Raw genomic sequence first — 27,140 nt, forward strand, 5'->3', positions numbered from 1 at the left:
TGTGTGTGTGTGCATTTGCGCAAACATACTTGAATTGATGTAGACAGAGTTAAGCTGGCTGACTTCGGAAAAAATGTTAGTTAAAGTTATTTTTCACACAGCTTTGTCTCACTCTTGTTAACCAGCCAGGAAGGTAGAAGCTAACACTCTTACCGAGGTTGAGACCGCATCCTCCCTCCAAATGTCCGACATCATGTCTTCGCTTTAAATGCTTGCGTATCAAGGATGTACTGCCATTAAAACAAGTTCCGCTTTGCAAAATGGGCAAGGTATTCATGTTTTTAACAAGAATAAGAGGAAATATCCTCAAATTTAAAATGTTATCACTGGTGTTTTATCCATGAGCTCTAGTGCAATGCACACTGGTACTTTATCTTTATCTCCATACTGTAGATTTTATGCCTACATTAAAGTGCCACCTATGTCTATCAAGCTCCATGTTCTGATGTTTAAATGTTAGTTGTCTGGTTGTGGTTGTGTCTGTGCTTGTGTTTTTGTTCTGTTGTTTTTGTGTATGTTAAGAAAGCAATGATGCACTGTGCCCAAGACAAATTTCCCCGCGGGGACAATAAAGTTGAACCTTGAACCTTGATGTTGATTTTCTACTTTTGCACGGAAAAACACGAGTGATGACGTCACGACTATTGCCGACAAATTTAATTGCCGACTAATCGTTGCAGCCCTATTACCATGCTTTTATTTCAGAACTTACTTTTTACTGGAATTGAAGTCACACTACACATTTTCATGCGGTGTTACTCAACAGCGGTTGTGTTGCAGTTGTCGTTTCATAACAATTAAAATAATAATACCACCACACATGTTAATCCCATTTTCCATAGAAATGTTGTCAACCATGTGTGTTGACGTCGTTTTAAGCGTTTTTGTACTAAGCTTATAGCTTATAAATGGCACGAGTACAGTAACTGTTACAATTGGGGACTGTGACAATATTTCCTTGATTGATTTTGAGGGAAAACACTGATCAATTTGTTGTTAATTTTCAAATTTTTAAGGAGAGGAGACGCTATCGGAACATTTTAAACTCCTCAGCAGCGGTCTGCATGGATGGAGCTCAGCTTCCCACAGATGTCACTAGGCCCTTCTTTGGACTGCAAACTCACCGAGACTCAACACAACCACCCCTAATAAAAACCCAATCCAAAAATACAACTTTTATAACAAAATAGTTTTTTTTATAAAAGTGCCAAGCTGAACAAAACTGCACTACACTTAATTTCCAGCGCTTATTGGGCAGCAACAATATACAGATTATACCGCAAATTGCAACTGATGAGTTGAGAATGAGCACTATCAAATGCATCATATTCTTCTGGACTGTGGCTGTTTGAAAATGAATTTGCGATTTTGACAGATATTTTTTCTTTTGTAAAAAGATGAAACAGCTGGTGAATGTTTGCCTTAGTTTTCTTTATAAATCAAGTTGATGCATCATAACAGAACAACAGAACATGCCATCACTTTTAAGTCATGCTTGAGCAGTAATGTGTTGCGTGTTTGCTCAAGCATTGGAAAGCTGCTGTTCTCCACTCTCCTGAAACGGATGCATTACACACGTCAAGGTAAAGTATGTGTATTAACAAACAAGATAAAAAGTGACACATTTGTTTACTATAGTGCAACCCACTTAAGTCGACAATCTATCTATGTCGACCAATTCATCAAGTTCTGGTATACCGTACTCTTCTTAATACTTAAGTACTAAAGAGCCTGCTTTAGGTCGATATACAGTACATAGTTGACTGCTTTTGTTGACATAAAATTGAGATCCAAAGGAATTATTTATATCGAAAACGGGTTTATGTTGACATTTGAGGTATTGTAACATTCTGTTTGTTACTAAGCAGCGTGGAACGACAACAGCGACACAACTATTGTCTAGATACACAGTGCAGAAACCAAATCACAGTAACTTCCTCGTCAACCTTCAAATAAAAGCATGTCAGTCATAACCTGGATTCTACCACAGCAACTAACAAAATGCGCCAATTCCATTTTTTTTGTTTTTTTTTAGATTGTTAGCGCCTGAAAGACAGATTTGCGCATCAATGTAAATGTGTTGTACTTCTTAAATGCAATGACTATAAAGTGCTATCATGTTCTCCTATCCTATTAATAAAATATTTATTGTAGGGGTCTCTAGAAATGGGGGTGGGGGGGTGTCAAATATACACAACCATAACATTAAATAAAATAGCTAAATAATATGCACAGCAAAACAACTGTTATACGCTGGCTGGATGATCAAGTATTTTAAATGGCTCTTTTTGTGAACAATGAGCATTAATTGTCAGAATTGGGACGGTATAGCTCGGTTGGTAGAGTGGCCGTGCCAGCAACTTGAGGGTTGCATGTTCGATACCCGCTTCCGCCATCTTAGTCACAGCCGTTGTGTCCTTGGGCAAGACACTTTACCCACCTGCTCCCAGTGCCACCCACACTGGTTTAAATGTAACTTAGATATTGGGTTTCACTATCTAAAGCGCTTTGAGTCACTCGAGAAAAAGCGCTAGTTGATTTGATTTGATATAAATATAATTCACTTCACAATAGTACACAATGATAATTGGGAATCGGTTCTCAAGGTTCACTTATAGCCACTCAAAGTTGTTTGTGAACATCCATCGCTCAACCACATTGAGAAAACAATGGCCAGCGGGAGCAATATATGGAGTTACAACCAGCGTTTTCAAAATGTAAGTAAGTAGTTACAAAGCCTTTCTTCAACATCATTGATGTAAATTCAAAGAACATACATGTGAAGTGTATGTTATGCTAATCCAATCCCAGTTAATGAATGACTTACAATCTCCAAACCCTGTTTGTGTGTGTGTGTGTGTGTGTGTGTGTGTGTGTGTGTGTGTGTGTGTGTGTGTGTGTGTGTGTGTGTGTGCATTAGAGCCTACAGGGTCTTCCCTCGAAAATGACGCCTTATTGCTGGTTGTATATAATAACATGTGTTTAAATACTAAATATGCTGGTTTATCCTTATCCCCTTCAGTTTGGTTTCAAAAATATATGCGGACTTAAATCAAAATGATGGCAAGTGAACAAAAAAGGTCAAATTCAACACATATAAACAGAAGCTTTACAATATTCAAAGGGAATGTGTTTATGTGAACAAACCGCTTATGTCAATAGCCGTCCACAAGTCCGAGAGGTGTGTGGACATACACAAGTTTGAGTGAGTTACAAAACCCAAAACCAGTGAAGTTGGCGCGTTGTGTAAATGGGAATTAACAACAGAATACAATTCAACTTATATTCAATTGAATAGACTGCAAAGACAAGATAGTTAAAGTTTGAACTGAGAAACTTTAATTTTTTTTTGCAAATAATAATTAACGTTGAATTAAATGGTAGCAACACATTGTAGAAAAGTTGGCACAGGAGCATTTTTACCACTGTGTTACATGGCCGTTCCTTTGAACAACACTCAGTAAACGTTTGGGAACTGAGGAGACCAAATTTTCTTTCCCATTCTTGCTTGATGTACAGCTTAAGTTGTTAAGTTGCTCAACAGTCCGGGGTCTCCGTTGTGGTATTTTAGGCTTCATAATGCGCCACGCATTTTAAATGGGAGACAGGTCTGGACTACAGGCAGGCCAGTCTAGTACCCGCACTCTTACTACGAAGCCACGCTGTTGTAACACGTGCAGAATGTGGCTTGGCATTGTCATGCTGAAATAAGCAGGGGGGTCGATGAAAAAGACGTTGCTTGGATGACAACATATGTTGCTCCAAAACCTGTATGTACCTTTCAGCATTAATGCCGCCTTCACAGATGTGTAAGTTACCCATGCCTTTGGCACTAATACACCCCCATACTATCACAGAACACTTTTCATCAGTCCATCTTAGATGAGCTCGGGCCCAGCGAAGCCTGCGGCGTTTCTAGGTGTTGTTAATAAATGGCTTTGGCTTTACATAGTAGAGTTTTAACTTGCACTTACAGATGTAGCGACGGACTGTAATTACTGACAGTGGTTTTCTGAAGTGTTCCTGAGCCCATGTGGAGATATCCTTTACACACTGATGTCCGTTTTTGATGCAGTACCGCCTGAGGGATCAAAGGTCCGAAATATCATCGCTTACGTGCAGTGATTTCTCCTGATTCTCTGAACCTTTTGATGATATTACGGACCGTAGATGGTGAAATCCCTCAATTCCTTGCAATAGCTCGTTGAGAAATGTTGTTCTTAAACTGTTGGACAATTTTCTCCTGCATTTGTTCACAAAGTGGTGACCCTTGCCCCATCCTTGTTTGTGAATGACTGAGCATTTCATGGAAGCTGCTTTTATACCCAATCATGGCACCCACCTGTTCACAATTAGCCTGTTCACCTGTGGTATGTTCCAAATAAGTGTTTGATGAGCATTCCTTACCTATCTCAGTCTTTTTTGCCACTTGTGCCAGTTTTTTTTGCAGGCATCAAATTCCAAATGAGCTAATATTTGCAAAAAATAACGTTTTCCAGTTTGAACGTTAAATATATTGTATTTGCAGTCTATTCAATTGAATATAAGTTGAAAAAGATTTTCAAATCATTGTATTCTGTTTTATTTTACGATTTACACAATGTGCCAACTTCACTGGTTTTAGGTTTTGTATTAATATTGTTTTTATCAGCTGTACCTTGACAGAAATTCTTCAGAGTCTGAGAAGTTTGATACAAAAAGTGAAGAGGACTCTTTGTCCAAGAGCTTTTCCGAGACTCCCTGCTAGCATCTGACCATCCGCTGGGCTTTGAGGCAGCAGAGGATTCAAAGAGCAGGAGGTGCCAAGCACTCCTCTCCATGTAAAGGTTTTTCAGTTCTCCTTGTCAAAGAGCACCTCAGCTCACACTACAAAGTCTTTGGGGCAAGTCCAGGTGGGGGGCTGAGGAAAGGTGGGGCAGGAAATAAAAGGTTGATCTACAAAGGGTCCTGTTCCTCTGTACTGTAGAGCAATAACAAGAGGCACAGAGATGTGACAGAATGAGGACAGGTCAGATTTGGCATGTATTTAAGTAAGTAGGTTTACAGTATTCAGCTCCAACAAGCTAATTTCCCCACTAAAACATCATGTTCTTTCGTAGAATGTAGTAAAAACCTTTAAAACAAGACAAACATCTGTAACCGCTAACAGTCAAACAAAGTTGACTTTCAGGACTGACAACGCGGAGTTTGACGGCAGATGCACCTTGAGTATGTCGCTTTTACAAACCCCAATTCTATATGAGTTGGGAAATTGTGTTAGAGGTAAATATAAACGGAATACAATGATTTGCAAATCATTTTCAACCCATATTCAGTTGAATATGCTACAAAGACAACATATTTGATGTTCAAACTGATAAACATTTTTTTTTGCAAATAATCATTACCTTTAGAATTTGATGCCAGCAACACATAAAGAAGTTGGGAAAGGTGGCAATAAATACTGATAAAGTTGAGGAATGCTCATCAAACACTTACTTGGAACATCCCACAGGTGAACAGGCAAATTGGGAACAGGTGGGTGCCATGATTGGGTATAAAAGTAGATTCCATGAAATGCTCAGTCATTCACAAACAAGGATGGGGCGAGGGTCACCACTTTGTCAACAAATGCGTGAGCAAATTGTTGACCAGCTATTGCAAGGAATTTAGGGATTTCACCATCTACGGTCCGTAATATCATCAAAGGGTTCAGAGAATCTGGAGAAATCACTGTACGTAAGCAGCTAAGCCTGTGACCTTCAATCCCTCAGGCTGTACTGCATCAACAAGCGACATCAGTGTGTAAAGGATATCACCACATGGGCTCAGGAACACTTCAGAAACCCACTGTCAGTAACTACAGTTGGTCGCTACATCTGTAAGTACAAGTTAAAACTCTCCCATGCAAGGCGATAACCGTTTATCAACAACACCCAGAAACGCCGTCGGCTTCGCTGGGCCTGAGCTCATCTAAGATGGACTGATACAAAGTGGAAAAGTGTTCTGTGGTCTGACGAGTCCACATTTCAAATTGTTTTTGGAAACTGTGGACGTCGTGGCCTCCGGACCAAAGAGGAAAAGAACCATCCGGATTGTTATAGGCGCAAAGTTGAAAAGCCAGCATCTGTGATGGTATGGGGGTGTATTAGTGCCCAAGACATGGGTAACTTACACATCTGTGAAGGCGCCATTAATGGTGAAAGGTACATACAGGTTTTGGAGCAACATATGTTGCCATTCAAGCAACGTTACCATGGACGCCCCTGCTTATTTCAGCAAGAGAATGCCAAGCCACGTGTTGCATCAACGTGGCTTCATAGTAAAAGAGTGTGGGTACTAGACTGGCCTGCCTGTAGTCAAAACCTGTCCCCCATTGAAAATGTGTGGCGCATTATGAAGCCTAAAATACCACAACGGAGACCCCCGGACTGTTGAACAACTTAAGCTGTACATCAAGCAAGAATGGGAAAAAATTCCACCTGAGAAGCTTAAAAAATGTGTCTCCTCAGTTCCCAAACGTTTACTGAGTGTTGTTAAAAGGAAAGGCCATGTAACACAGTGGTGAACATGCCCTTTCCCAACTACTTTGGCACGTGTTGCAGCCATGGAATTCTAAGTTAATTATTATTTGCAAAAAAAAAAAAAAAGTTTATGAGTTGGAACATCAAATATCTTGTCTTTGTAGTGCATTCAATTGAGAATATGGGTTGAAAATGATTTGCAAATCATTGTATTCCGTTTATATTTACATCTAACACAATTTCCCAACTCATATGGAAACGGGGTTTGTATTTCAACATTCTTATACAATTGCAAGACGATGTAATCAAATGGTAAACATGAAACACTATGTTGCCACCTACCACTGCTCTGAACGTGAGCACGCTTATAAATTCAAGTTGGCTGTATTTAACTTTTAATGGGGATATTTTCTGTAAAGTCAAGCACTTTCATTGTCTGCAAAAAATTTATCCAGCAAGTATGGTTATTTGTCAGACATGAGCTTACTTATCTGTAGTCTGAAAATATTTAGGGCTATGTGGTCGCTGCCTCACATTTTACATTAAGTTCATATCGTGTTTGCAGGGCTTTGGTGAAAATACCTTTTTTTTTTTTTTTAAATCAATAAACTGTCGTTAGCCTCTGCTTTCGAGCGCTGACATGTAATGCATATTTTGTATCAACGAAGAAGAAAAGTGTGGTAAAATGTTTTTTTTTTTTAACTAGGGCTTTCAAAATTAACACCATTACCGGTAATGAATCCGCTATAATCATCAATCTGATCAAAATGTTCAACTCAATTCCCATTTACAGTGCAAAATGACTAAAAATCCCTGAAATGTTGTGCTTGCGCTAATCTCCAGTTGATCTGGTGCTGACACGATGCAGAAGCAAACAAGTCAATATGGAAGCCTTCTTGATATCTGTCAAAAAACAAAGTATCAAAGGAGGGCCTTTTCTTTTCATCAAAGCACTTCCATCTTGAAAATCCACCTTAATAATTAGAGATGTCTGATAATGGCTTTTTGCCGATATCCGATATTGTCCAACTCTTCAATTACCGATACCGATATCAACGGATACCAATATCAACCGATATATACAGTCGTGGAATTAACACATTATCATGCCTAACTTGGACAACCAGGTATGGTGAAGATAAGGTACTTTAAAAAAATAATAATAAAATAAAATAAGATAAATAAATTAAAAACATTTTCTTGAATAAAAAAGAAAGTAAAACAATATAAAAACAGTTACATAGAAACTAGTAATTAATGAACATTTGTAAAATTAACTGTTAAAGGTTAGTACTATTAGTGGAACAGCAGCATGCACAATCATGTGTGCTTACGGACTGTATCCCTGCAGACTGTATTGATATATATTGATATATAATGTAGGAACCAGAATATTAATAACAGAAAGAAACAACCCTTTTGTGTGAATGAGTGTAAATGGGGGAGGGAGTTTTTTTGGGTTGGCGCACTAATTGTAAGTGTATCTTGTGTTTTTTATGTTGATTTAATAAAATTAAATTTAAAAAAAAAAAAAAAAAAAAAAAAAGATACCGATAATAAAAAAAAACGATACCGATAATTTCCGATATTATATTTTAACGCATTTATCGGCCGATAATATCGGACATCTCTATTAATAACACAACAGGAGAAACAGTTTTAAATTAATATGTTCAGGGTGTACCCCGCAATCCAGCGGGGTACACCCGCTGAGAATGCAGCTGAGATAGGATCCAGCACCCCCTGCCACCCCAAAAGGGACAAGCGGTAGAAAATGGTTGGATGGATTAATGTTTGTTGATAAAAACAAACATTAATCCATATTAATGTATACCTTGATAGCTCATACTCAAATTACACTATTTTTGTTAACATAGAAATGATGTTAAGGTGTTTAATAAGCATGTTATTATATCCAAATATATTCTCTTCCTCCTTGAGTTTTTTTGCTCATGCAAAATGAAACACGATTAAGGCTGCAACTATTGATTATTTAGTAATCAATTAATATATCGATTAGTTTGTTCGATTAATTGAGTATTTGGGTAAAACACACTTTATAGCCTCATTGCGTATTTTAGGGAAAATACTCCGGCAACACTAAATTGGCCCTAGTGTGTGAATGTGAGTGTGAATGTTGTCTGTCTGTCTGTGTTGGCCCTGTGATGAGGTGGCGACTTGTCCAGGGTGTACCCCGCCTACCGCCCGATTGTGGCTGAGATAGGCTCTAGCGCCCCCCGCCACCCCGAAGGGAATAAGCTGTAGAAAATGAATGGATGGATGGATGGATAGTTAAAATAAATAATATTTTTCTGCTTGCTATAACCGTCATTCTTCTTTTCTGATAAATACACGTCATCAGCATTAAAATTGCACGGGGACTTCCGGCTGAGCATGGCTAATGCAGGGCGTGCTTAGCTCTGTGGAAATGTGACCTTTTTTGTGTTTTGTTGGCACTTTTGCTAACTCAAGCCATCAACCACCATACTTTATAAAATCTCCAAAAAATCAAAATACGGTGTTAGTGATATTGTTATTATAAGCGGTAACGCAGAGAAACTATTTATAGTGGCACCGTGATCACTACTGTGTGTCCCTATGTTTACATCCTTCAATGGGTTGCAGTTTTCTCGCTTCACTGCTTCCTGGAAGTACATTCGGGATCATAAATCACGCATCTCACCTAGACAGAAGACGTCTGAGTATGTATTCCGGCAAGTTGGTACACTTTGACAGCCAATTAGGACCTGAAAATGGCCAGAACGACACGAAAAGACAAATGTCCCCAATACTACATAACTTATATACTTACATCCAGCCATCCATTTACTACCGCTTGTCCCTTTTGGGGTCACGGGGGGTGCTGGAGCCTATCTCAGCTGCATTCGGATGTACATAAAACCTCAATGGAGGTGTTTGGATGTTTATTTAAGGGCTTTGTAATAGGAATTGAGCAGCTCCCAAAGACTCCAGTGTAAGCAGACTTTTTATGGCATTTATTTAATATTTAGAATGCAAAAAAAAAATTACATCCATTGTCATGTCTTTCATAATGATTGTGAACAACAGGCAAAATTCCAAAAAAAAGTGCAGACCCCTTTAAGGAGAGGATGGGGCTCAAATATACACAACCATATCAATAAATAAAATAGCTAAATAAAGTACTGACAAACAAAGTTGCACTTCAATATTGAACATGTAGGCAGAGGTCAAGTTGTACGTTACTTAAAGGGAAACTGCACTTTATTGGAATTTTGCCCATCGTTCACAATCATGAGAGTCAAGAAGAAAAATGTTTTTTTTCTCTCTCGGTTTCTAACATGTAAAAACCGTCTCGTTCTTAGTGGCGAGCAATGCAGCTAAAGGGAGCATTCAGTTCTACATATAAATCAGTTTCAAATGCATTTAAAAACTGTCAAAAATACTTCAGTTATGTTCCGTAACCTGTTTAATAACCAAGCTGTAGCAACATTGTTAATGTAAGAGCAAACACTGAGGAAATCTTCTTCTAGTGTAGTAACACATCGGCATGCTTCGGAATTACCAGTAAAAGTTAGCTACGGAAAGACATAAGATAGCTTCTGCGTCAGTACAAAACGCGTTTAAGTTTGTAATGCACAACACAATGCGATAGGACACCATTCTGTACTGACTGAAAAACATAAACAATAATTTTACAGTATCTGTAAAGTATTAGCCCACATTTCATGTTTTGTTTGTACACAGCTAGCCAGACAGCGTATGTACTGTAGTTTTACGGTGATGTGCTGCATGTATCATGAATAATATTAAAGTGTGACTCACTCGATGGACAGTCGTGCATTTGGTCCAGCTGGCCAGGGATGTTTCTTATTTATCATGTTTTTGATATTTGTCATTAAAAATTGACTGCAATATAAAGCATTTGGGGCAGCACGGTGCAACAGGGGTTAGTGCATGTGCCTCACAATATGAAGGTCCTGGGTTCAATCCTGGGCTCGGGATCTTTCTGTGTGGAGTTTGCATGTTCTCCCCGTGACTGCATGGGTTCCCTCCGGGTACTCCGGCTTCCTCCCACCTCCAAAGACATGCACCTGGGCATAGGTTGATTGGCAACACTAAATTGTCCCTAGTGTGTGAACGTGAGTGTGAATGTTGTCTGTCTATCTGTGTTTGCCCTGCGATGAGGTGGCTACTTGTCCGTGGTGTACTCCCTCCGAATGCAGCTGAAATACCCCTTGCGACCCCGAAAGGAACAAGCGGTAGAAGATGGATGGATAAAGCATTTGATCCAAATGGACAAATCCAATGGTAAATACCTCATTCAGAATTTGGGTTCAGTTCAAGCGCTATTTTGGTTTACAGATTATTGTTGTCTTGCACCCATCATCAAGCTAATCATGCTTTCCCTCCCTCTTTTGTCAATAATGCCTTTTTAAGATGGTCAAGTCTGGGGATCAACATCTAAGATGTACACTTTTGCCTCTTTCCAGCAACGTTGTGATGAATTTTCACTCCCTAATCAACACTTTTTTAGATATCTGCACATCCGTGGACTATTAGGCGTAGCACCTCAGTCATCTACACTTAGCACGTTCAAAAAGAATCGTGTAGCATTCACTACTTTGTCGGCTAGAAGATTAATTGTCTTAAACTGGAAGGCAACAGCGCCTCCTTGCCATACCTGCTGGATTAAAGATGTTCTGTATTTTCTCAAACTGGAGAAAATTAGGCTGATATTGAACAGTTGTTCTGTGAAGTTTCAGGTAGTTTCCTAAAATATGTAAAAAAAGACTGACCTAAAATTTAACCCTGATCAAAAAGTATTTGAAAGATAGCTAATTGATGAGCACTTTGTCTGCTTTTGTGTATTGCTGCAGCGAGTTGGGGACATTCAGGAGTGCAATTGTCTGTGGCTTCATGTCAATATTTGCCTGTACTTATTTGACTGATGCATACCGGTATATATATATTTTTTCTGATCCATAATTTTTTCCTTATATATTATTTTTATTTTATATATAATTTCTCTGGGTTACTTGATTGGGGGAGAAAAAAGAACATTTGTTTAATTGTATTTCTGGACTCTATATGTTAAAAATCCAATAAACAAAATTTTTAATAAAAAAAACAATTGAAATTGCACTTTCAACAAGTGTGCATTAAGGAAAAACAAACAAACAAACAAAACTAAACTAAAACTATCCACTGTTTGCTGCCACATAGATTACTGTACCCACACTCATACCGCTCTCATGTGCGCCTTTGTGCAAGAGCAATGCAGAAACTATGTTAAATGTCTAGGGCACTGCATGTGGTATGTATTTTATAAATTTGTAATAAATACTCTCATTATACAATTAATCAAAGCAACAGAATAAAAATTGAATATTTCTTATAATCAAATTAATACATTAAACTTTGTGAATGCAGACCTACACGTTATTACTATGATCAAAAATATAAGATATTTAGTTGTGATTAATCCGATTAAAGATTTTAATCATTCGACAGCACTAATTTTAATCTATTATCTAATCTGTAACAGAAATTAACGCTTTCTAAACTTCTTCTCATCTCATGTTTTTCACATCATGTCGGAGCTGATCAGTATGTGGATTGTCTTCAGAGAACAAGCTAGGTAAAAGAGTCAACAGCAACTCTGCCACTCCATCAATTGTCAAAAGGCAATAAATCTTACACAACTAACAGAAGTGTAATTAATTGACGAACCGATTATTATGTCTAATCAGCAATCATATTTTGATCTTTCTCAGTATCAATTGGCCTTCCTTTAAATCCTTGTGTGGTAGTGATGCTACTATGGCATTATTATATTGAGCACACAAATCTTTTCTCAAGAGGCACCTGAAATATACCAAAATATGTGATATCTTTGTTTTAAATTTAAGGAGCCAGTTGGCAGACATAAATCTGCAGTCTCCTCGGGAAACAGGGCCTCTGTCTGCTGTATCGATGTCCCATTGATTCAAGCTTTATGTCTCACAGTAGCCCCCCGCCCCTCTCAATCTCCTACAGAGCTACTTAATACGGCTGAGGAGCCTGACGCGTCTCATCTGTAAATGGCAGAGGTTTTGCTTTTCCCCTACATTAGATGGTGATGCTAGTGGGGTGGAAGCGAAATAGATCGGTGTGAGGCTGCTGCCGCTCTGAAGTCTGCCTGGTGGGACTGGGGGTTTATTGGCTGGAAAGGCGGCAGAGGGGCCTGAGAACTTGAATGAAAGGCGCTTTTGAAAACTTCCCACATCAGCATTAGAGATGCGTCGCTATTTGGCGCTTTACTCTGAGCCTACACCAGCACGCCTACACACACACACACACACACACACACACACACACACACACACACACACACACACACACACACACACACACACACACGCACACACGCACGCACAAAAGCTTGCATATCCCACTAAACAAACACATTCCCGCAGCTTGGCGCACACACATGCATTACCCATATCTAAAAAACACACACACTTTGGCTGCCTTTTTATCTGCAGGTCCACGAGATGAGACTGAGCCCTAATTGGTCCCGGGGGAGATTGACAGGGCGAGCGGAGCAACGAGGAGGCCAAAGTCCCCGGGGATCAACAACAGGAGGGGGAGGCGTGGGGAGAAAAGGGCCACCGCTCCACAAGTAGAAAGACAACAGAAGGGTGGAAATAATTGAACAAGAGGAAAGTTAAGGGAAAGGAAGAATCATTGTTTGTATTGTTTTCAAGTGGACAACAAGTTGCATTGATTAGTATAAAAAGTATTAAAATAACCTAGATAATTTCTCTATATTTAGAGAATGTTCTTTTTGTGTGTCTGCACTTGGCTTGCACCTCCTTCATGAATCCCACAGGACACAACAATAGATGCAGAGAGTGGTGGTTTGAGGTGCTCCTTGAATGAGATGAAAAGAATAAGTGATCAGAGGCTCTAACCTGCAGCCAACACCTTCGTCTTTCGCCCCTTCAGCAGTTTCTGCACCCGGCAAAGCTGCAGGTGGTTCTCATGGCACCGAGTGTTGTTCTGGATGCGCTGGTGCAGCAGTTCCACTGCAGCCACCGCCCCTGTGGCAAACACACACCATGGTATTTGTTAAATCAACTATATATTTGCCAATTACAGTAGTTGTTATTTTTATTTTTTTAATGATTAACAATATTCAACTATGTTTTATAAAGTTTCAATATAGTTCTATATGTTCCTTGTGATTGATTGGCGACCAGTCCAGGGTGTAGTCAGGTGGTAAGGAATCTTGCTCACCTGCTTAAGTTGTTCGTGCTTATGTTGACAACCTGCCTATGTGCCATGGACCAACTCATTTAGTCCTGGTCCTCTGTGTTATTTTTATTACTAACAATGTAGCCACTGAAGTCAACGTCAAAATACAGTACATGGTTGACCGCTTTTGTCGACATACGGTTTCCTTTTTATAAAAAATGTGTCCATTCAAGTCGACATGAGTTGTATAACTGTTGGCATCATTATCGCTAAGTAGCATTAAATGATAACAGCGACAGAGAGCTACTGTCCAGTTGCACAGTATTCAAATGTGAGCACGGTGACTTCCTGCTCAGTGTAAAATAAGCTCCAAAATAAAAGCTTAGCAGTATTAACCTGAATTCTACCACAGAATATCCACTGGAAGTAAGAGTTAAATATGTATGAAAGCTTCATTTGAACAAAAAAGTTAATAGGATTTTTATTTTCTACACAATTTCACTCAATTTACTCCTAGCAAATGAGTGAAAAAACGACAAAAATAAATCTTCCATTAATAACTTAAATTCCATTGTCCTTTTAACATTGTGGTGCTTTTTTCCCCCTTTTTTTTTTACAATTGTGTACTACAAAGTAAAACCTGACAGTCACACCCTGTCATGAAAATTGGCTTCAACTCTTAAAGTTGCATCATAAACACATTTGAAGTAACTACTGAACGAGTTAAACTGAATTACAATTACAAGCACAATATTCACTTTTGTTCTGAGGAACAAAACACTGGATGCCTCCCGGCGACTTGTCTCACTCTCTACTAAAATAATCACAGCCTAATTGGCTCGCTTAACTTCACAACAATTACAATGTAAAGCAAACAAGGCATGCATGTAGACTTTTCCCCTTTTGTTGTGCGTGCTCGGAATATTTTACATTAGCTGCCTCAGAAAAACAACAACTTCTAATTACCGTATTCTTCACAGGAGATCTGACCGAGGCATTAATAATACATCTAGCCCATTAGACACGCTGAAGAAATCTTCCAATTCTTGAAGCATTTTATTTACGGTGTAGTGTTTCACCACAGCACAAGCACGGCAACAACTTTCAGCGTTTCAAAGGCTGAGCTTCATTTCTTGAGCTATACCTTGTTACTGCATCAGAGTTGTGCTTCAGTCATATTGTAAGCAGGACAGTAAAAACTCCCAAAGTGCTGCAATTATAACAATTAAAATTGAGCAAGAATGCAAGCAACGCGAAACGAGAAGCTTCAGGGGGGAAAACAACAGAGCAGCACAAGAAAACAACAACAAAGTCTCTTTAGGATGTACTTGTTCCCTTAATTAGATTCATTGTGATTCATCTGATATATATATATATATATATATATATATATATATATATATATATATATATATATATATATATAGATATATATACATATATACACACACACACACACACACACACACACATATATATATATATATATATATATATATATATATATATATATATATATATATATATATATATATATATATATATATATATATATATATATATATATATATATTTTTTATAATTCCCTTTACAATACCATCAGGCTGACGATCTACTCCCCCCACCCTGACAAACACACACACAAATACACTCAGCCCTCATAAAAAGCAGCAGAGTTTAAAAACAGACCACTAATGAGAAGAGGAAGAGGCGATGGTGGAGCACTTTTAGATATGTACCTTCATCTTAGAGTCAGGGGCTGTTTTAATTTGTAAGCAAAGGCAGCACATCAGCGATGAGATTTTAATTGATACACATAAATAATTCCTTGTGTACATCCGCACTTCAGTCAGCTTCACTGTTTATTTGACGACTGAAATGAGTCATTATCGGGACTTGTGTTGATGTTGGAGGATTTTATTTATTAATATCGCGCTGGATTAATATCCTCTGATCCACTCCCAATTAATTATATCAAAATCAACATCAAACTAAAAGTTGCACTTACAGTGAGCTTTGCCTCACTTTAATTTCTCAACCAGCCAAAGCACTGTTGTGACAATAACAACAATGAAAGGATAGGTGAACAATGTCTTTGCCCCTTCCATCCATTTTCTACTGTTTGTCCCTTTCAGGGTTGCGGGGGGTGCTGGAGCCTATCTCAGCTGCATTCGGGCGGAAGGCGGGGTACACCCTGGACAAGTCGCCACCTCATCGCAGGGCCAACATAGACAGACATCATTCACTTACATTCACACACTAGGGCCAATTTAGTGTTGCCAATCAACCTATCCCCAGGTTCATGTCTTTGGATGTGGGAGGAAGCCGGAGTACCCGGAGGGAACCCACGCATTCACGGGGAGAACATGCAAACTCCACACAGAAAGACCCCGAGCCCGGGATCGAACTCAGAACCTTCGTATTGTGAGGCACATGCACTAACCCCTACTTCACCGTGCTGCTCTTTGCCCCTTAACTCAAGTTTTTCAAAACTGTCTGGTGACTGACCGATACACTGAAAGTTTCGGGGGTTGTCATTTTTTGTACGTTAAGGTGCATCCACACTTCTAAACATTTGGCCCGGTAAAAAACAACTCCGGTTCATTTGATCAAGTGTGAACGCAATCTACCAAACCCAGGAACGGACCGTACTAGCGGATCGAGACTGAGAGATGCGTCTTGTGCAGTGCATAGGCCTTGAACGATAAAACAATTTTCTAAAAGATACATTGCCGCACAAATTATTGCTGATAAACGATATCATTGCTAGCATTATTGTATGACCAAATTAAAGGCCTACTGAAACCCACTACTACCGACCACGCAGTCTGATAGTTTATATATCAATGATGAAATCTTAACATTGCAACACATGCCAATACGGCCGGGTTAGTTTACTAAAGTGCAATTTTAAATTTCGCGCGACATATCCTGCTGAAAACGTCTCGGTATGATGACGTCAGCGCGTGACGTCGCGGATTGTGGAGGACATTTTGAGACAGCATGTGGGCCAGCTATTAAGTCGTCTGTTTCATCGCAAAATTCCACAGTATTCTGGACATCTGTGTTGGTAAAACTTTTGCAATTTGTTCAATGAACAATGGAGACAGCAAAGAAGAAAGCTGTAGGAGGGAAGCGGTGTATTGCGGCCGACTTTAGCAACACAAACACGGCCGGTGTTTCATTGTTTACATTCCTGAAAGATGACAGTCAATCTTTACCATTGGCCTGTGGAGAACTGGGACAACAGAGACTCTTACCAGGAGGACTTTGAGTTGGATACGCAGACACGGTACCGTGAGTACGCATGCAGCTGCGGCTTCCAAACATTTGATCGCTTGCCCGTACGTGCGTCCCGCTATGTGCATGTCACGTAAATAATTCAATGTATACACCCCGATGATTATCTTGTGTGATGACTGTATTATGATGATAGTATATATCCGTATCATGAATCAATTTAAGTGGACCCCGACTTAAACAAGTTGAAAAACTTATTCGGGTGTTACCATTTAGTGGTCAATTGTACGGAATATGTACTTCACTGTGCAACCAACTAATAAAATTCTCAAAAGGTCCTACATACGTAACTTTGGGGACTTTGGGGAAATATATGTGCTGTATGAACTTTGGGGAGGTGAACGGTACTTTGGGCTGTGGGATTGAGTGTGTTGTGCAGGTGTTTGAGTTGTATTGTTGGGTTATATGGACGGGATGGGGGAGGTGTTTGTTATGCGGTATTAATGTGTGGCATATTAAATATAAGCCTGGTTGTGTTGTGGCTAATAGAGTATATATATGTCTTGTGTTTATTTACTGTTTTAGTCATTCCCAGCTGAATATCAGGTCCCACCCGCCTCTCACAGCATCTTCCCTATCTGAATCACTCCCACTGGCCTCTAGTCCTTCACTCTCACTTTCCTCATCCACGAATCTTTCATCCTCGCTCAAATTAATGGGGAAATCGTCGCTTTCTCGGTCCGAATCGCTCTCGCTGCTGGTGGCCATGATTGTAAACAATGTGCGGATGTTAGGAGCTCCACAACCTGTGACGTCACGCTACTCGTCTGCTACTTCCGGTAGAGGCAAGGCTTTTTTATCAGCGACCAAAAGTTGCAAACTTTATCGTCGATGTTCTCTACTAAATCCTTTCAGCAAAAATATGGCAATATCGGGAAATGATCAAGTATGACACATAGAATGGACCTGCTATCCCCGTTTAAATAAGAAAATCGCATTTCAGTAGGCCTTTAAGCACTAATGTGTGAAAATTTCATTGTATGAAAACTTTAATTTAATTTGTATTTGTACCATTGTAATTAGAAGGTCTAGCACTTTTAACTATCTTAAATAAGTAAACAAACAATGCAAATAAAATTGACTTTCAATCTCTGTAAGCAAAGATTGTCAAATAAAAAAAAAATCATGAGGAAAATTGAGGGGGAAACAAATAAAGAGCTGCCACGCTAACCCCGAAAGAACATTTTAAAAATGAAGACTATATTTCCTGCAGTTGGGTGCATTTATACACTATATTTTATTATATTTTAAATATTTGTCCTGGTTGATGGGCCCATGTTGCCCGTTCAGTTTGAAGTCGAAATATTCCTACACAGGACATTTGGCTTGCAATCATCTTTTTTACTCATAATTTTTGCTGAGTTGCAGTGCTTCTCTCTAGCGAGTCGCAACTAGCAAAAATCTGTCCATGCATCCTGTATGTGTGTAAGCTGGTGAAATTAATTCTTCTCTTGAATAAACATGCTATGGTGCAGAGAGCGATTCACAGAGTGAATCCTATTGTGCCCTGTTTAAAAGTGAGAGAAGAAGAAAACTAAAACGCACGAAGATGGCAATCAATTGATGAAGGCAATCAAGTTCATTTTCATTTATCGTTTGATTAATTGATGTATTGACTGTCGTCTTTTTTAAATGAGAGAAACTTGCATCTTTTATTCACAAAACAAGTTAAAATTGGAGGTACTTTCCTAAAAGAGACAATACTAGGAGTGTAATGATTAATAGATATATCTATTTGTATTGGGTCAGAATGGTACAGCAACCGTGCCAGCAACTCCAGGGTTTCAGGTTCGATTCCAGCTTCCGCCATCCTCGTCACAGCCAGTGTTTTTACCCTTGCTCCTGATATGTCGTGGTTACCGCCTTGCAGGGGAGCTTCCGCCATCAGTGTGTGAATGTGTATATGAAGTGATGAATGTGATGTATAGTGTGAAGCGCTTTGGGCATCATTCCAGATATAATAAAACGCTATAAAAATACAGACCATTTACAGACCATTTATATTCCTTAGAACTACTGCTAAAAAGTTATTGAATCGATTTCAACTCACTGAATCTTTTCGGATCATATTGTTCTAAAAAAACAATATCAACTCTAAATCTTATCAGCAAAAACAAATTCTGAATCAAATCGTTGTTAAAACAAATCTTTGCGCCCCTAGAAAATACTAATGTGTGTGCTTCATGGATACATAACTGGTATGTGGCAGTCAGAATGTTTCAATAGTTGGTCGGGAATATTTCTCTGTCTCTCTCTAACGGAGGATGCAATGCAGATTTCTCGACAAAAAATTGCACTTCAATAAGAAAAAAGCACTTACGTGAAAGCTGTTGGAACTCTGGGTTATCTGGATTTGTATTGGCAGTCATCTCTTGCAGTAAACGCCTATACCTAAGAATAAAGAAAATAATTACTGCAGTTGCTTGAATTTTTACATTGAGATGGTAAATTGAAAAATCGCTCAATTATTGTCAATCAATCAATGTTTGCTTATATAGCCCGAAATCCCAAGTGTCTCAAAGGGCTGCACAAGCCACAACGACATCCTCGGCTCAGATCCCACATCAGGGCAAGAAAAAACTCAACCCAATGGGATAACAATGAGAAACCTTGGAGGGGGCCCTTCCCTGGGCGACCGGTGCAATGGACGTCGAGTGGATCTAGCATAATATTGTGAGAGTCCAGTCCATAGTGGATCTAACATAATAGTGAGAGTCCAGTCCATAGTGGGGCCAGCAGGAGATCATGTTGAGCGGAGACCGGTCAGCAGCGCATAGACGTCCCCAACTGATGCACAGATGAGTGGTCCACCCTGGGTCCCAACTTTGGACAGCTAGCGCTTCATCTGTGGTCACCGAATCCGTGCCCCCCCCCCCCCCTCCCTCCACGAAGGAGAGGGGGGCAGAGAAGAAAAGAAACGGCAGATCAACTGGTCTAAAAGGGGGGTCTATTAAAAGGCTAGAGTATACAAATGAGTTTTAAGATGGGACTTAAATGCTTCTACTGAGGTAGCATCTCTAACTGTTACCGGGAGGGCATTCCAGAGTACTGGAGCCTAAATAGAAAATGCTCTATAGCCCGCAGACTTTTTTTGGGCTCTAGGAATCACTAATAAGCCGGAGTTCTTTGAACGCAGATTTCTTGCCGGGACATATGGTACAATACAATCAGCAAGATAGGATGGAGTTAGACCGGGTAGTATTTTATACGTAAGTAGTAAAACCTTAAAGTCACATCTTAAGTGCACAGGAAGCCAGTGCAGGTTAGCCAGTATAGGCGTAATATGATCAAACTTTCTAGTTCTTGTCAAAAGTCTAGGGGCCGCATTTTGTACCAACTGTAATATTTTAATGCTAGACATAGGGAGACCCGAAAAGAATATGTTACAGTAATTGAGACGAGACGTAGCGAACGCATGAATAATAATGTCAGCGTCGCTAGTGGACAAAATGGAACGAATTTTGGCGATATTACGGAGATGAAAGAAGGCCGTTTTAGTAACACTCTTAATGAGTGACTCAAACGAGAGAGTTGGGTCGAAGATAATACCCAGATTCTTTACCGAGTCGCCTGGTGTAATTGTTTGGTTGTCAAATGTTAAGGTGGTATTATTAAATAGGTGTCGGTGTCTAGCAGGACTGATAATCAGCATTTCCGTTTTCTTAGCGTTGAGTTGCAAAAAGTTAGCGGACATCCATTGTTTAATTTTATAAAGTCACATTTGTGACTTTGTTATCTATCTATGTTGTATGACACGGAATGTTGGGAATTATGTTCTTATACAGGTAAAAGCCAGTAAATTAGAATATTTTGAAAAACTTGATTTATTTCAGTAATTGCATTCAAAAGGTGTAACTTGTACATTATATTTATTCATTGCACACAGACTGATGCATTCAAATGTTTATTTCATTTAATTTTGATGATTTGAAGTGGCAACAAATGAAAATCCAAAATTCCGTGTGTCACAAAATTAGAATATTACTTAAGGCTAATACAAAAAAGGGATTTTTAGAAATGTTGGCCAACTGAAAAGTATGAAAATGAAAAATATGAGCATGTACAATACTCAATACTTGGTTGGAGCTCCTTTTGCCTCAATTACTGCGTTAATGCGGCGTGGCATGGAGTCGATGAGTTTCTGGGTGTTATGAGAGCCCAGGTTGCTCTGATAGTGGCCTTCAACTCTTCTGCGTTTTTGGGTCTGGCATTCTGCATCTTCCTTTTCACAATACCCCACAGATTTTCTATGGGGCTAAGGTCAGGGGAGTTGGCGGGCCAATTTAGAACAGAAATACCATGGTCCGTAAACCAGGCACGGGTAGATTTTGCGCTGTGTGCAGGCGCCAAGTCCTGTTGGAACTTGAAATCTCCATCTCCATAGAGCAGGTCAGCAGCAGGAAGCATGAAGTGCTCTAAAACTTGCTGGTAGACGGCTGCGTTGACCCTGGATCTCAGGAAACAGAGTGGACCGACACCAGCAGATGACATGGCACCCCAAACCATCACTGATGGTGGAAACTTTACACTAGACTTCAGGCAACGTGGATCCTGTGCCTCTCCTGTCTTCCTCCAGACTCTGGGACCTCGATTTCCAAAGGAAATGCAAAATTTGCATGGTTGGGTGATGGTTTGGGGTGCCATGTCATCTGCTGGTGTCGGTCCACTCTGTTTCCTGAGATCCAGGGTCAACGCAGCCGTCTACCAGCAAGTTTTAGAGCACTTCATGCTTCCTGCTGCTGACCTGCTCTATGGAGATGGAGATTTCAAGTTCCAACAGGACTTGGCGCCTGCACACAGCGCAAAATCTACCCGTGCCTGGTTTACGGACCATGGTATTTCTGTTCTAAATTGGCCCGCCAACTCCCCTGACCTTAGCCCCATAGAAAATCTGTGGAGTATTGTGAAAAGGAAGATGCAGAATGCCAGACCCAAAAACGCAGAAGAGTTGAAGGCCACTATCAGAGCAACCTGGGCTCTCATAACACCTGAGCAGTGCCAGAAACTCATCGACTCCATGCCACGCCGCATTAACGCAGTAATTGAGGCAAAAGGAGCTCCAACCAAGTATTGAGTATTGTACATGCTCATATTTTTCATTTTCATACTTTTCAGTTGGCCAACATTTCTAAAAATCCCTTTTTTGTATTAGCCTTAAGTAATATTCTAATTTTGTGACACACGGAATTTTTGGATTTCATTTGTTGCCACTTCAAATCATCAAAATCAAATGAAATAAACATTTGAATGCATCAGTCTGTGTGCAATGAATAAATATAATGTACAAGTTACACCTTTTGAATGCAATTACTGAAATAAATCAAGTTTTTCAAAATATTCTAATTTACTGGCTTTTACCTGTATATAAGAATAGAGCATGTGAATCTAAACTTAGAACATCAATAATTCAATATCAATATTTTTTGTACACTGAATTGGTATAGCTCATACTCAAATTACACAAATAAACACAAAAAAGTGAGTCAGTTTCTACAGAGACATACACAGAGAGAGAGATATATATATATGTGTATATTTTATAACAGAAGCATATTACAGAGTTTAGAATATATTTTTTTATACGCATGTAGGGCTTTTTCCAATATGTATGCATTTTGCAGAAAAAATTGGCATATGACCCCAACGAAAAGAGGGATCTAATGTACCTCCTTTTGGCAATTACCTATGCTAAAATGTTACCCAAAACATTATCTCAACAAAAAACTGTACACGGTGTTTAAAAATTCAACCATTGAAATTACTTATGGATCACTTTAAGTATCTTACTGACCATAGTGCAGGGCAGCACCTTAAAAAAACAAACGGTTTTGTTGATCTTCTATCCAACATCCCTATCTGCACTCTTTGGGAGGAATTGAAGGACAAACACAACTGTTTATAAAACTTGCACAAACACCTTAAACACACATTAATTCATAAGGTCTTATGAGTAGGCACTTACACTGGTGAGTCTGTAGGTGGAGGGGGTTGTTGGACAGGGAAGAGGGCATTGTGTGCGTAGTCAATTACTAATTAGAAATGAAACAAATGCCTAACAAGCTCCAATTAGGCCTACATCAATTAAGGGACACTTAAAAAGAGAAATAACTCCAGTTCCTTCTCTTCTTGTATCGTCTTGTAGGAACAAATGCATTACAGGCATTATTAGCAGAGGATGCCCTCATTTCTTTTTTTCAAGGAGTTGAGACGAAATTCTAATTACAGCACCCGCATAACAAAGAAAACAGTCTAACGAGCATCATTACAGCAGATTTCAAATAATGTAAATCACACTCACATATTAAGTCGCCCTGTCTTACTTATTAGTACCAAAGCAAAGAAAGATAATGAGACGATAACATAATCGGAAGTATATTCCCAACAGCCCGGATATTTTCGATAGAGAGCACGAGACAGTGGTTTGATGCACCCACAGACACTTCATCTTTATAATATGGATTATGCATGCCCACATTAATTTCATAACATAGCTATAGTTGTCATAATTAGTTGGCTTTCCAGTAATGTGTAAACAAGAACATTCTGTAGAAGCCATATGTCCAGGTGTTAAAGCAGGGGGGTATCCCACATCTGCAGTCCCTTCCAACGTTTCTCATTGGGTTGAGTTTTTTCTTGCCCTGATGTGGGATCAGAGCAGAGGATGTTGTTGTGGTTTGTGCAGCCCTCTGAGGCATTTGTGATTTAGGGCTATACAAATAAACTTTAATTGATTGACTGATGATTGATTCCAGTTGTACAAACTCCTTGACATTACCATAAATATATCATTCAGGACTAACACCAACAAAAATCACGGCTGTGTTTACTTCTGCAAACACAGGGCTCTGTGTGTGACGTCATGTTTTGTGCACATCACGGAGGTATTCAGTTCACATTAGACATACAGTACATTAACGTTGCAAATTTTTTTGGTAATATGACTGATTACATAAAAAGCTCGGATTTAACAAAAAATCTGAAATGTGCATCGAACTCTGCAGAGTGAATGAAGCCTAAAGCTTATCAATTTACACTTAACACTGCACTTCGCGCAACCTAATTAGTAAACGCTCAAAACACTTTTGCTTTTTCAATGAAGTTACAAAAATACAACAACAAATAAAACTGTAATGTCTGAACGGGGCACAGGATTTTGTTTGCATGTGAGCGCTGTCTAAGGTACTTATTACTGTATGGTAAATGCATTGTGCTAGTATGTACTGGCTGCAGAAAGAGGACACACAGAGGATGCCGCATACCAACTATAAAAGCAGACAAAAGCAGCTAATTTGAAATCCCACCTTGCCAAATGAAAGACCTTTACAAATATTGCACATCCACATCAAGTATAATATTCAATGGGGCAATTCCATAATGGTTACCTAGAATGTCAATGACCCAAAGACCTCTGGTTTTGTCCTCCTTTTACAGACCACACACCTCTTCTCGCCTTCTGTTGGGCCTTTGCTTTGTTACACTACATTGTACTTGGCGAAGAGAGCATATTCAAGGCCTGCAGCCATCTCTGTAAGAGCTGCAAGTCTATTATTGGCAAAAATGTTGCCAATCCACGCAGAGAGGGTTGTTATGTGCTGCTACAATAAACTGAAGACCCCCACAGTCATAATGCGGGCGGGACACAGACTCCTTGTATACGCCACTTGATAAAGGCAATTATTCTTAGTCGCTCCGTAAGTATCCACACTCTGGGCTTTGCACACCATCCATCATCCTTAAATGGTGTTTCGGGACAACCATTTTCTTACTATTCCCAGCAACAGAGCCAGAGGAAGGTAAAGTGAGGCACCGTCTAGGGACGATTATCTTCATGCCACTTAAAATCATCATAGAATTAGACATGTCCCTAGAGTCTTTTGAGTTTCACACAGAACGACAGACGAATCGATGATAATGACGGAAAGTGGACAAGGAAACCCTGAGCAGCACAAGGTTATGCTGGAGAATGATTATGTGTCAGTCTTCGACTGTTGAATAACGTAACTTTCTGAAGACAAACGTGTTTTACAGCAAAGTATTTCATAAAAACAGTATTGTAAATCTATCTTTTCACAGCCTTCACAATATGTTGTATGGCTGACACGTTTCAGGGGATTTGTATGGAACAGCTACAGTATGTCTGAACTGGAGAATATATGCATAAAAATAAGGGATTCTACAAAGTGAACATCCTTACATGCATGTTGTTTATGCTTTTCTGAGCTGGCAAACCAGTGTTTTTTGCAAAGCTCGCAATTACATCAGAGCAGTACCTTACCAGTTTCCATTAAAATTAGCACGGATTACACTTTGCCAATTGACTCTCACTTGGATGCATCAATCGGACTTGATTCAACAAAAATGTACCTTTGAATTCTCAAAATGTTCTGTCTTTGAAAATTTTGAACGAAGTTGTCAAAAACTTAAAAAGATTCCAGATACCGTGGCAGTTGAGGACTTGAATGATTCCATAGACCAGTGTTTTTCAAACTTTTTTGAGCCAAGGCACATTTTTTTCATTGAAAAAATCCGGAGGCACACCACCGGCAGAGATCATTAGAAAATGAAATCTCTGCAGCCGATATTGACAATAAAAAGTTGTTGTCGCAATTGTTTGATATTAATTTAAACCATAACCAAGCATGCATCACTATAGCTCTTGTCTCAAAGTAGGTGTACTGTCACATCACGACGTGACTTATTTAGAGTTTTTTTGGTGTTCTCCTGTGTGTCGTGTTTTACTTCTTGTCTTGCGCTCCTATTTTGGTGGCTTTTCCTGTTTTGTTGGGATTTTCCTGTAGCAGTTTCATGTCTTCCTTGAATGCTATTCCCCGCAACTGCTTTGTTTTCGCAATCAAGACTATTTAAGTTGTGCGGACGCTATCCTTCTTTGTGGGGACATTGTTGATTGTCATGTCATGTACGGATGTACTTTGTGGACGCCGTTTGCTCCACGCGCTGTAAGTCTTTGCTGTTGTTCAGCATTCTGTTTTTGTTTACTTTGCAGCCAGTTCAGTTTTAGTTTCGTTCTGCATAGCCATCCCTAAGCTTCAATGCTTTTTCTTAGAGGTACTCACCTTTTGTTTATTTTTGGTTTAAGCGTTAGACACCTTTTTACCTGCACACTGCCTGCCGCATATTGTGATCACGACAAACCAAGTTCCCGACATCTACAAAGCAATTAGCTACCTGCTGCCACCTACTGATATGGAAGAGTATTACACACTACTGATATAGAAGAGTATTACACACTGCTGATATGGAAGAGTATTACACGGTTACTCTGCCGAGCTTTAGACAGCACAGACACTCAACAATGGCACATTATTTGCAGACTATAATTACTGGTTTGCAAAACATATTTTTAACCCAATTAGGTGAAATTACAGAATCTCCCCCGGCACACCAGACTGTATGTCACGGCACACCAGTGTGCCGCGGCACAGGGGTTGAAAAACACTGCCATAGACAGACATCCCAACTTGATGTTCTTTACGGAAGTGACAGAAAAGGAAATAATCAGATCCGGCCCGCCAACATCCAAAATTCGTCCCGCGGGAAGCCCCTAGTTAAAAAAAATAAAAATAAAAATAATAAAAATAAATAATAATAATAATACATATACATATACATATATATATATATATATATATATACATATATATATATATATATATATATATATTTATTATTTAAAAAAATATATATATTTTTAATTATAATTTTTTTAAATCAGTCCTGATCCATTTTCTACTGCTTGTTACTCTCGGTGTCTCCTAGCCGCTCAGGCAAATCATATTGTCAAAAAGATGCCTTTTCTCCCTCGATAACGTGACATAATCTTGCTATTGCCGCGTGCTTTAGACAGCACAGACACTCAACAATGGCACATTATTTGCAGACTATAATTACTGGTTTGCAAAACATATTTTTAACCCAATTAGGTGAAATTACATAATCTCCCACGGCACACCAGACTGTATGTCACGGCACACCAGTGTGCCGCGGCACAGGGGTTGAAAAACACTGCCATAGACAGACATCCCAACTTGATGTTCTTTACGGAAGTGACAGAAAAGGAAATAATCAGATCTGGCCCGCCAACATCCAAAATTCGTCCCG

At 39.3% G+C, this 27,140-nt stretch overlaps 1 protein-coding gene across 4 annotated transcripts in view; it reads right to left on the reverse strand.

Moving 5' to 3' along the window:
• The window catches only part of arhgef39 (Rho guanine nucleotide exchange factor (GEF) 39), a 97,308-nt gene that overhangs the window by 31,879 nt on the left and 38,289 nt on the right, over positions 1 to 27,140 (reverse strand). For all 4 annotated transcript variants that reach the window (XM_061959028.2, XM_061959027.2, XM_061959029.2 and 1 more), the window contains 2 exons: positions 19,342 to 19,412; positions 13,439 to 13,567 (listed from right to left, as the gene is read on the reverse strand). In XM_061959028.2, coding sequence (XP_061815012.1) covers positions 13,439 to 13,567; positions 19,342 to 19,412 — 200 coding nt within the window. The remainder of the gene's footprint in view (positions 1 to 13,438; positions 13,568 to 19,341; positions 19,413 to 27,140) is intronic.

The sequence above is a fragment of the Nerophis lumbriciformis genome, linkage group LG05 (assembly GCF_033978685.3).
Source record: "Nerophis lumbriciformis linkage group LG05, RoL_Nlum_v2.1, whole genome shotgun sequence".
NCBI classification, from domain to species: Eukaryota; Metazoa; Chordata; class Actinopteri; order Syngnathiformes; family Syngnathidae; genus Nerophis; species Nerophis lumbriciformis.